This window comes from Misgurnus anguillicaudatus, chromosome 7 (genome assembly GCF_027580225.2).
Source record: "Misgurnus anguillicaudatus chromosome 7, ASM2758022v2, whole genome shotgun sequence".
Lineage (NCBI taxonomy): Eukaryota > Metazoa > Chordata > Actinopteri > Cypriniformes > Cobitidae > Misgurnus > Misgurnus anguillicaudatus.
In genome coordinates, this window is record NC_073343.2 from 9,185,716 (window position 1) to 9,197,948 (window position 12,233).

General features: G+C 41.3%; 1 protein-coding gene and 1 long non-coding RNA gene across 8 annotated transcripts in view; one reads left to right on the forward strand and one right to left on the reverse strand.

The window, feature by feature from the left end:
• The window catches only part of birc6 (baculoviral IAP repeat containing 6), a 117,248-nt gene that overhangs the window by 66,926 nt on the left and 38,089 nt on the right, over positions 1 to 12,233 (forward strand). For 6 of the 7 annotated variants that reach the window (XM_073869396.1, XM_073869398.1, XM_073869392.1 and 3 more), the window contains exons 64-65: positions 837 to 1,001; positions 2,570 to 2,735. In XM_073869396.1, coding sequence (XP_073725497.1) covers positions 837 to 1,001; positions 2,570 to 2,735 — 331 coding nt within the window. The remainder of the gene's footprint in view (positions 1 to 836; positions 1,002 to 2,569; positions 2,736 to 12,233) is intronic. The other variant, XM_073869394.1, reaches the window with a different exon arrangement.
• LOC129418074 (uncharacterized) lies at positions 9,056 to 11,749 on the reverse strand. The gene is made up of 3 exons (XR_008635967.2): positions 11,476 to 11,749; positions 10,742 to 10,845; positions 9,056 to 10,023 (listed from the first exon to the last, which is right to left on the reverse strand). It is a non-coding gene; the product is annotated as an uncharacterized lncRNA (long non-coding RNA).

Here is a 12,233-nt window from a genome sequence, read left to right on the forward strand (position 1 = left end):
GAGAGAGAGAGAGAGAGCGAGAGGTAAGAATGGTGCCCACGTTGAGAGAACTTAATAGAAGACTAAAGTATGTATGTCATTCATCTAATTACAGTATGTTAACTGGATAACACTGGATATAACTCATTGTATAGTTTAGTAAAATAATGTATTTTGATTACACAAATCAAACTTATAGTGATTGTTTTACTAGCTGCTGACCAGCATAGGGAATCTCTATGGCTAATTTCTAAGACATGTTGTTGATACAGTACTGTGTGTTGTACCTTTTCTTAGGGGTAGCATCTTATGCCTAGAATTATTCAAGGAGCTTGATTCTTTTAACTTCCTTCAAAGTTTGATCAATTGTGCATAATGACATGTGCAACAAATGGATATAGGGTGTCAAACTTATAGACTTGCATCATTTAAGACGCTCTTTTTAAAATATTTTGGGTCAACCTCTGACATAGATTTAAAGCTGAAACTTATCAAATCCTATGAGAGGTCCAGAATGTCATTGAAACACACCAGTGGCTTTGCTGTCATCAGGATTAAACATGTTACCCCTCGAAGTACCCCTCCCCACAGAGCTCCCACATAACAAATCACAATTTAACCCCTGTATATACATACCCAAACAACCCCCCCCCCCCCCCCAAGATGTAAACCTAGGGGAAACACTGGAGTACAATGCTCTCCTCAATTTTCTGATACAGTCGAACGTGTCAAAAAGCTCTTCATTGATTGGCTTAAAAAAATCTGGTACCCCACTGCTATGTGTAAATTAAGTAAGGGAAGACTGATAATGTTAAATGGTTATGTGAAGCTCACGATTGAGTATGTATTTTATTCAGCCACAGGTCTCCAGTGGACATGTTGGGGGTACCACAGAGGAGCAGCAGCTGTACTGGGCCAAAGGAACAGGTTTTGGGACAGGCTCTACAGCATCGGGTTGGGATGTAGAGCAGGCTCTAACTAAACAGCGTCTGGAGGAGGAGCATGTCACCTGTCTCTTACAGGTAGGTGTTTTTTGTGTGTATATGAAGCCATGGCTTGGTGGACAGCACACATGCTTCATAAACATTTTTTATGTGGTGCAAATCCGACTTGCATTATGCCCTGGTTATCTTTTCAACATAATTTTTACAGTATTTTCCGGAGTAGAAGTTGCTCCGGAGTATAAGTCGCATCAGTCAAAAATGCGTTTTGAAGAGGAAAAAACATATATAATTTGCGCTGGATTATACGTCGCGTTTATTTTGAAAATTATTTCACAAAATCCAACCCGAAGAACAGACATTTAATCTGAAAGGCAAGTTGTTCAACTAAACAATAGCACAGAACAGCAGGCTGAATAGGTGTCTGTGCATGTTAAAGTAACATAAACAGTTATTTACACATTACACAATAGCATACAGAACATACCTGGGAAGCTGAATAGGCTAAATTAAAGGGACATTCCACTTCTCTTGAAAATACGCTCATTTTCCAGCTCCCCTAGAGTTAAACATCTGAATCCCACTACCTTGGAATCCATTCATCTGATCTCCGTGTCTGACGCTAACACTTTTAGCATAGCCTAGCACAATCCATTGAATCGGATTAGACCAGTGGTTCTCAAACTTTTTCAGCGTGCGGCCCCCCTTTTTTATGGCGCATTCCTTCGCGGCCCCCCAAAGAAAATTTATGACAAGAAACTGTTTTAAAACTCAACTTTTGATTAAACAAAACATATTAAATGATACGAAGTAGTGCTGTTGGTTAGTAGTCTTATATTTTTTTTTTTGGTTTAATTGCAAAGAATTCATGATAAATTAATTTATTTTATAAAATGTCATAAAACTGGGGCCCCCCTGGCACCATCTCGCGGCCCCCCTGGGGACCCCGGCCCCCAGTTTGAGAACCACTGGATTAGACCATTAGCATCATGCTAAAAAATAACCAAAGAGTTTCGAAATTTTTCCTATTTAAAACTTGACTCTTCTGTAGTTACATCCTGTTCTAAGACCGACGGAAAATTAAGTTGCGATTTTCTAGGCAGATATGGCTAGGAACTATACTCTTATTCCGGCGTAATAATCAAGAACTTTGCTCCTGTGGCGTGGCTGCGGCGGGCGCAGTGATGTTACGCACTGCCCGAAAATAGTCCCCTGCTATTGAAAGTAACCAAGGAGAGTATTTTCGGGCAGTGCGTAATATCACTACACCAACTGCAGCTATGGTAAAAGTGCTAGCGCCAGACCCTTTAACACGACAAGCCAAATCAAGTTTAAAAAGGTTCCGAAGTCATTCCGCGTCACTGAATCCATTGAATTACATAAATACAGGAGCAGCATAGAGCGGACCCTCGTGGCTGTAGACGGGAATGGTTTCTCTTGATCCATATGAAATAATTTTGACGTATAAGTCGCACCTGACCATAAGTTCCAGGATTCGGCAAACTATGAAAAAACTGTGACTTATAGTCTGGAAAATAAGGTTGTGTCAATAAAAAGAAAAAAATCCCCTAAATATATAAATACATAATGGCCTGTTAACATGCACATGTAGATGTCTAAAGCCTCAATGTTTTTTATATGTCTGTTAGGTTTTGGCAAGCTACATAAACCCATCAGGCTGCGTGGGTTCCGGTGAGACCCTTACTGGAGAGGTCAGAGGTCAAAGCAGCTCCTTGCTGCCATCGGTCTTACAGGAACTACTCAGCCAATCCTGTCTCATCCCTGCCATGTCGTCTTATTTACGCAACGACTCAGGTAGGCACGCCTGTCACATCTGTGTGTGTGTCACGTAGGTCATATGCTCTGTGGGCAGTATACTGTTTTGCTGATGTTGTAATGGAACTAGTTAAAAATAAATCTATAATTATTTGGGTCCATGCATGTGTGCTGGAGTGAAAGATTTGTTTCAATAATCGCCACTTCGTGCTTTGGTGTGTATGGAGACAGCAGGTGGAGCCCCTGCCTCTTCTGAGTCTCTCTCTCTCTCTCTCTCTCTCTCTCTCTCTCACTTTCTCTGTCTCTCTTTGTTTTGAACTGTTTGGGTTCTGCAATGTAGAATTTTGCGTTGATTGACACAGATTTTCCCATTATAGTGGCACCTCTAAATTTGGGCCAGTGTTGACGTTATTGGTTGTTTAATAAATACCTTGATGTTCATTTTATCCAGCATCAACATTTTAGATAAAATTATGTGAATTCATCTTAAATGCAATTTTCGTCTTAAAATTGCTTCTTAAAAAATATATATTTTTGCAGCTATCGTTATGTAAATGGTTCTTAATTATGACAAAATATATATATAAATGTTGTTGTGTTCAAACGTTATTTAAAGTTAAATGCCTGTTGGATGATGCTGTCAGTGTGTGATGTGCAGTGTCAATATAGTTATACATAATAATATGAATCAACAGGACTGAGATGACTGTAGAATAGTATTTGTATTGATTTGTTTATATATTGATATTTTATGAAGGGTTAGGATTAAATGGTAAAAAGTTTTTTTTTTTGCCGTGGCAAAAGTTGTGAAGTTACTACTACTGTAGGTAAAGTTAATTCTATGTATCTGCCTACCTGAGTTAAGATAATGTCCTGTCTGTTATGAGCCATGAACAAACATTGCTTTGTTCTTTTAAGTTCCACACGGCCGTGTGTTGTGTTTGCCTCCCTCATGGTGTTTTTAGTGTGGGTTTCTGTGCGCCGTCAGTGTTTATTTCTCTTCGGCTTAATTAAATAAGCGCCTATAAAACGATGAGTGTAGTAATTAGCTTCAGATATCAGCTGGAGATTTCATCCCTACATTGGCACACACACATCAGGTCTCTAATCTCACACAGCCTGCAGGGGGAGCTAATTTGGTCAATGTAAAGAGAACAAACTGAGCTACTAAACGATGGTAGACGCACACACACAGTGTTAAAAAGAGTACACGCTTTGTGCCATGAGATCCTTAGTCCGTCTGTGTGGCAGCGAAACAGGAAATGAACATCTCGGCTCACCCCTGCTTTAATAACCCCCATCTAGCTGATGAACAGGAGGGAGAAGAGACTAGCGGAGATGGACTACTGCTTCCAAAAAGCATTAAGAAACAGCCAAGGGGCAGATTACAAAGAGTACAAGATTACAGCAAAGAGCTCTGTGTGTGTTTCTTTATGCAAGCGGTAGGGTGGGAATCTGCAGGGACTTGGCAATGCAATATCAATATCTGGGTCATGATATGATAATATCTAGATTATTTACATAGATATTTAACAAATTTGCTTTGCAAGCTTATAACAAGGACAGTGTAATTGCTGATTTCTGATTGGATGAGCCATGTTTGAAGTTTGATAAACGTATACCTGCTTGTTTTACATATGCGATTTTGATTTTGACACATCATACAGTAGCGTGAACAATCAATTGCAAACTGTGAAAATCTAATATTATGTTTCTATGGCCTAATAAAAGAGAAAAGATGAAGATGGAAATAAATTAAAACTGACACTGTGTGTGTGTGTGTGTGTGTGTGTGTGTGTGTGTGTGTGTGTGTGTGTGTGTGTGTGTGTGTGTGTGTGTAAAAGCATATTAACCCGTTAATTGGCGCTGTCCTGTGAGCAGGACACCTACGTTTATTTCAATATTTTCTATGTAAATGTTAATCTATCACGACAAACTATATTGTTGGATAGGTCTAAGTATGTAGTTTTCATATTTTAAAACCTTTTAGCAGTAATAATAATGCAGTAACTGTAATTTATTCATTTGTGACACAAGTATGCAGCAAACCTCAAAGCAAACCAGCACAAACCTCAGTTTTTTGACAATTTTATGTATTAGAAATTATACTATATTGCATTTTTATTTATTACAAATAAATGTAAACTGCTTTAAAAAAATATATATTTTCACCTCCAGACACTTCCCTAAAAAACGTTGAAGTGTCTTTTTTAAAACCAAAAATTACCAAAATTAAAACCAAAATTAGGCTTCTAGACCAAAAAAAATGCCAGTTATATTAATTTAAAGGTGTATATCACCTTTTCACCAACCCCCCACTCAAAAAGGGCTGCGCCAGTTAAAGGGTTAAAAATTAATGTTATTTATACAATGAAATACATTCTTTTAATACTGCACAATTTTACAGCGTATGCAATTTCTTACACAACATTAAAATAAAATTTTGCCCTATAATTTGATTTGGTCATATCTTGAACATTAAAATATGATTATGGCATTCATTTACTCAGAAAACTAACTAGACTATCTAACAAACAAAAAATTAAATATTCACATACCTTTGTCATTTAAGAGGTATTCCCTCCTAATATAATTTGTCTTTTTTTATCTATTTAATTTTTATTTACATGAAAAATATTTATTGCGTTTATTTTGCGTATTAAATTTGAATTCATAACAATGTTTACGTTCAGTGGCCAGTTTTGTCACACGGTACTTTGTCAGTTTATTTTGGACCCTGGTTCAAAGGCTTGTTTTGCGTTTGTGATGCAGTGCTGATGGGGTCTAGTCATTAACTCTTTTACCACCTAAGGCCTCCCTGCCAATGACGAGGGTTTCTGGCTTTTCACAATACCGCTATTATCCACCAACTTGCGCTCTTCCGCAACTTATAAAACCCGGAAATATTGCCCTGGGGCAAACAACTGTATGTCCGTGTAGTTTTGAAGATCGCTCTGCATCTGATCTCTATCAAAAGTCCTTTACAAAAATGCAATTATCTTAGATTTTTGCTCTAAATTTAGTGTTTTTGAAGAAACCTATTCCCATATTTGAGAGGTGATAAAAAGAAAACAAATGAAGGTAGGATGAAACTTTTTTGTTTGAAAGCAGAGGGTCTGTTCTTTTATTTGATATATTGTATGTTTATATATTTTAAGAAAAACATTTTCTGGAAGGCATTACATTTTTGTAAAAATCATTAAAAAATTGCGCTGGCTGGCAACTTTGAAAAAAAAACGCTGGCGGGGAAAGAGTTAAGTAGGGCGAGGTTCTGGTGTTTTTTTTTTGTATCTAAACAACAATTAGCACTCACCTCTCACTTTCTTCTACATTCCTTCCAGTATACCTTCTTACTACCTCCACCTATTAAATTTTTCCCTCTATTTCTGAATGACCTGTTTTTGAAATGGGCAAAATCAGTTTGGGTTGCCATGTGCTGTTTTTGATCTAGGTTTTATCTGTTGGGCCTGTATTGACTGTGAAAAGCAAAGAAAGCAGGTATACATCATGTCTCTAAACATCACATGTAATTCAGTGATCTAGGGGATTATTGACTATGAAAGACCACGCATAGTGTATTTCTATTGTGTTATGTCTTTAAGAACTAAATCATGCCGTGTGTTATGTCTTTAAACGTGTGTGACAAGGCCGTGTCCATCAAAATGTTGTTGTATTTAACTGGGAACTCAAGAGAAGAGCACTAATCTGAGAGCTGGAATAGTTGGTTTACACTGATCTGAAAGTAGGAGTATTGGCTTTACATTAATCTTGAGAGCTGGAATCAAGGCTTTACACCGATCTAAGAGCTGGAGTAGAGGGTTTAGGGTGCACTCACACTATCCAAACCAAACCGTGGTCAGGTACGTTTGACCCCCAAAGCCTGGTTCGTTTGACTAGTGTGATTGCTATGTACCGCGCCCTGGCCAGGTTGCAGAGGTGGGCTGGAGCGAGGTTCACTTGGGCTCAGGCGCAAAAGGCTATGGTGTGAGGGCAATTGCACCTGAGTCCGATTCAAAAGGTGAAGGACGTCAATAGGCTTTATGCCCAGCTGCACTACTTCCTGAACTTCAGCCAGCTCCTTGTTTCCTGTCTGCCCCTACCGGACAAACTGATTAATCCAGCCGTGCCCGACCTCAGTAGTCACAAACAAACTGATTAATCCAGGTGTGCATGACCTCAGTAGTCACAACAACAATAATCAGACACACCCGGATTAATCAGTTTGTCCAATAATGGCAGACAGGAAACAAGGAGCTAGCTGAAGTTCAGGAAGTAGTGCAGCTGGGCATAAAGCCTATTGCACACCATGCTCTGATCGATACAAGTACAGTGTAAGTGCGTGCATCTGGGGGAGTATGGAGGGAGGACAATCGCGCTGGGGTTTGGTTTGGTTTAAATAATGTGAGAGCGCCCTTACACTGATCTAAGACTTAGAGTAAAGGCTTTTTCACTGGTATAAAAGCTAAAGTAAATAATTTACACTGATCTCAGAGCTTAAGTAGAGGATTTACACTAATTTAAGAGCTGAAGTGGAGGGTTTACCTGTTCTGAGAACTGAAGTTAAAGGTTTGCACTAGCTGGAGTAGAGGATCTACACCAGGGTTCCCTAAATCATACCCTGGAGGTCCGGAGCACTGCAGAGTTTAGTTCCAACCCTGATCAAACACACCTGAGCAAGCTAATTAAGGTCTTGATCACTAGAAAATCACAGGTGGGTAAGTTCGATTAGGGTTGGACATAAAGTGTGTAGTGCTCCGGCCCTCCTGGGTAAGATTTGGGAAACCCTGGTCTACACTGATCTCATAGCTGAAGTAGTGGGTTTACACTAGAGGTATTGATGGGTCCACTTAGATCCGAAAACCCGAGGTCCGAGCGGGTTCGGGTCTAAAAGTTTTATGTTTGCCGCGGACACGGGCCAGGTAAAATAATGGCGGGTCTCTGGTAATTTAAAATGAATGTGTTTTTGCAGAATGGATAAGAGATGACCCGAGCTATCTTGCGTGTGTGCGTCAATGTCCTTTCCCAACCCCTCCTCTGTTTGCCAAGAGCGCTTACGACATCGTGTGGCTGGCGGTAGGTTAGTTTTCGTTGAGACGCCCCTGGCAAATCTATTTTTAAAATGTACAATTTAGCGGTTACCTTGGTGTCCTCATCAGATAACAATGTTAAATAAATGGAGCACCAGACTAAATTGGTTCCGATGCCACCGGAGTTTCTTCTGTCTTGCTGGTGCGTGCGGGGCTGCAGACTGCCCACACATCAGTGTTGTTTACATTCGGGTCCAGTCGGGTTTAAAAAAATGCCACCGTTTCAGGTCGGACTCGGGTTTAATTTTCTCGGATTTGTCTCTGGTAAAAAAAATGCACGTCGGGTTCAGGTAAAAAGTGATTCTGGTCATTTCAGGTTAGGTACATTTTTTGGACCTTTAGGTAACACTACTTTAAGAGCTGGAGTAGAGAGTTTAGACCTATCTGAGATCTGAAGTAGAGGGTTTGCACTGATCTGAAAGCTGGAGTAGAGGGTTTACACCGAAGGCTGCAGATGGTTGATGAGAGTTTACATAGAACAAGGGTGCATGGTGGGGATTTGTGTTTCATGACCCTGTAGGTACATGCTGATTTACAGCACAGGCCTTTATTACAGCAGTGCCCTGTGGCTTTGGAATTTATTGAGAGACCTGAGACTAAGCGTAAAGCCCTGCTAACATTTCCGCCGGCTGTTTTTTTTACATATTTTAGCATGACGTATCGCAACACACTCTGATAGAGGGCAAACACACAGTCTTTTCTTGCGAAAAATCAATCGCATGCACACGCTTATGGGGGTATTTATATTGTTTAGGTTTGTGTGTGTGTGTGTGATGTGTTCAGAATGCATACTGAAGCCTCATTCTCATGCATGGTGCTCCCATCAGCCTTCTCTGCTTCTTTCACATGTGACAGGAACTGACCTCTGCGTTCTAGAAGGGCTTAAAAACACCTCCATCACTGCTGGAATAGAGGAGAAAATCCTAGTTACCATCATTCATGCCTCATTCCCCCTCCCTTTTCGCTTTTTGTCTTCGTAGCCTTCTGCAACTGTTTGTTTCACCTGCCTTTTTTACGGTTTGCTGAGCTCTGTGTACACACACATACGCTTACAACCCTAGACGTGTGAAATGTGCGTACACGCAGACGTTCGCAAGCAGCAAAAACATTATCGGTCCAGTTGGTCCAATGCCAGTCATTCTAAAAATGAGGTAAACAACACTTTCAAATACGATATAATGCCACAAGCACCCATTCATGTTCAAATAAATATTCTAATACCCAAACAAACAACGCACGTCATTCATGTCACAAGACTACACATACAGGTAAGTCTGAAAACAACCTAGTCGATAGAATAGAATATCATTTTATTTATGAGATTTTCTATGACACAGTACATCTAATATGTAATCGGTTGTCGATACAAAAGCTTTTCATTTTCACAGAAACACCTTTAGTCAGAAAACACACTGATATTCGTCTGTTTATCGTCCCTCTGCCAGTCAGAAAAAGGAAAGGATTGTGATGAAAAAGAGTATCGTGTTCACAGGTCCAAATGTTTGCTGACGGATCCGCCATGTCTGTGTGTCGTCGTTTTATTTTATTACAAAAATATTTCATACTTAAATTCTTCCATTCTTTCTCTGTATTGCAAAGCTCGTCCCATTGGTGGATGAGTTGTACAGTTTAAAAGCAGCCTTTCCATTGGCCTGTGTAAATCTAATTGGATCTTTCTGTGCATGTCTGTCCTTGTAATCAAAGCCAGACAGTGCCTGACGTAATTTCCGTTACTGGCGAAACATAAAGTCCCTCGGCCCATCACCATCATGTCCTGTAAGCTTATGAATCTGTCATATCCAAAATCATTCTGTGTTTGTCCATAGAGGCCTGTTTGTGATGTAAAGTCCACTGTCTTGGAGTCCATCAGAATGTTTTGCAATAATATATTCCGCCCTTCTTTCTTGCTTTGCGTTAAAAGTCAGAGTTCAAGAGTAGCGTCACTCTACCCATCCAGTGTCATCTTCCACATTCCTTCCTGTGAGACGTCAACCCCTCTGTCATACCTCTGTCTGACTCCACCTTACACCTGCCCCCTACCACGTGGTCCTTTTCCTCACAGGGTGGTGTAGATGTAAACAAACACAATGACGAAGAGGTTTAGGAAGGTGCCAATGATTCCGAGCAGGGCCAAGATGGACTCCTCTCTCTCCTCTTTACCCTCTTGCGCCCGAACGTCTTCTATACTGACAGTGGTCGTCCCCATTCTTAACATCCACCTCTGGCTCCAGGATGCTTATCTGAGGAGAAACAGGAGTTGAACATGAGACACTCAAGTGATGGACTCTTTTCTTGTGTCTGGTCCATCCACCCTTACGCTCTCATTCAAAGCACAGACTAAACGCTAAGGTAAATCGCAGCACATGGGATGAGTTTCCTCTCTCCGCTGATTGCCCAGCTGTGTATGTGAAGTAATGAACAAAAAAGAGGATGTCTCCCCCCACCGTGATAGATTCGCCCCTCAGAAAATGATATTTCCCTGCGGAGCTGCTACAACGGGGCGAATCTCGGCAGCCGGGATGATTTACTGTTCGTTTTAAACCTTCTCACTTGCTGTTCGCCTCTGCCGAGCACACTAAATGATTTCTCTTTTCTCACCCCCACTTTCTCGCAAACACTGTCTTTCAATCAATGTGCGTGTTCCTTCGGCATACGCACGCTTTCAAGGGGATTTTAGCATGGGTACCACATACATCGGAGCACAGGCATACAAGCATTCATGTCTCCGATCGTGAGATGCAACAACAACATCAGCCTCTATAGGCAGCCTGGGGCCAAGCATGTAGCTGGACTTCAAGACAGGAATGTATGGCAGACAGAAGTGGAGACAATAAGGCAGGTAGACAGACAGCAATAAAATGTTATCAAGAATGAAATTATGGAAACGTGGACAGAAAGGAAGACGGGAAATGATGGAACACCAAAAACACCACAGGTGTAGAATCAGGGAAGTCTTACCCTACGGCGTGTGAGATCTGGGGGAAGATCCAGCATGCTGTGGTCTCATCACAGAAGAGGCATATCTGGGCTGGCGGCAACATGAGGGCCAGCTGGCCAAACGTCTGACGTTCCCGAGACAGTGAGGAGGAGAAACAAGAAATGGAAAGGCGAGGAGGGAGAGAAAGAGAAATAAAGAATGAAGAAAAGAGTAGGTCTACAACAGCCTCTCCTTGAGCCGTGTGCGTTACGCAGACAACAATCTCATTCCCCAACGTCCCTCCCCTTCTCTCGCTCCCCTTCTCTCGCTCCCCTTCTCTCGCTCTCCTTCTCTCGCTCACTCTCTCTGTCCCCCTCTGGCTTGCTCTCGTTCTTTCTGTGTTAGTATTCCAGCTTCTTTATGTATCACCAGTGTCTAAAAATCTTTCCTTTTGTTCCATGTTTATTCAGTTCGTATTTTCTTTTTAACTATTTTAACCGTTTATTTTTTAATTCTCTGCTTGAACATCTCACACCTTTCATTAATGGGGCTTGGAGAAATCCTCTTTCTCGTTCTCCCTCTTTCTCTCTCCATCCATTTACCAGACCCCTTTTTGAAAATCACTCTCCCCTCCTTTTCTCGTCCCCTCCCTCTTTCTCTCTCCCCCATATGCTCTTGCTGTCACACACTCTTGTTCTCTCCCGTGACTCTTGTCTATCTCGACCCTCTTAGCATTTGAAAGCGAGGCAGGTCAGCGTTTGTAACAAACACTCACCGTCACCTTCTCTCGCCTTTTCCTTCTTGCCCTCCTTTTTTCTCCGCGGGTGCCGAAGAGCTACAGATGCATGCAAATGCCTCCGGTCCGAGGCTGGCTACGTTCTGGAGATCGGCGACCTGCGGCGGCGAGCTCTCCACCCTGCCGTTTTCTGTCCGTAGCCGATGGCAGCCGTGTGGTTATAGGTCCCATCTCAGAGCCTGAGAGCGGCGTGCATTGCATAACCAAACAGAACGGCTGGTAACCGCGGAAACAGAGGGAGCGAGGAAGATCGGGAGGGTGGGCGGTGAAGAGGCTCACACGTCAAATGTCTTTATTGCCAGAAACAATGTAGAGCTACAGAGAGAAAAGTGCAGGATCCAAGTGGAGGGGAAAGTCATTTAGAGAGAAAAATTGAGGGTGTTGGTTGGGGTGCATTGCATAAATTCATATGTGAGATTCAATAGACCACATATGTTGACATGACGACATGAAGTGTGTCATCTCAGTTTTGATGTTCTCAAGCTATTTGCTTGATATTTTTGATAATTCTGTTTTTGTGCTTTTTAAGAAGTACAGTACAGTAGCACTTTACGATAAGGTTGTGTAAGTAAACATTAGTAAATGCCTTACAGGAATATTCCACTCCAGATTTACTCACCCCCATGTCATCCGAAATGTTTATGTCTTTCTTTGTTCAGCCCAGAAGAAATTAAGTTTTTTGAGGAAAACATGCCACGATTTTTCTCATTTCTATAGACTTTATTGGACCCTAGCAG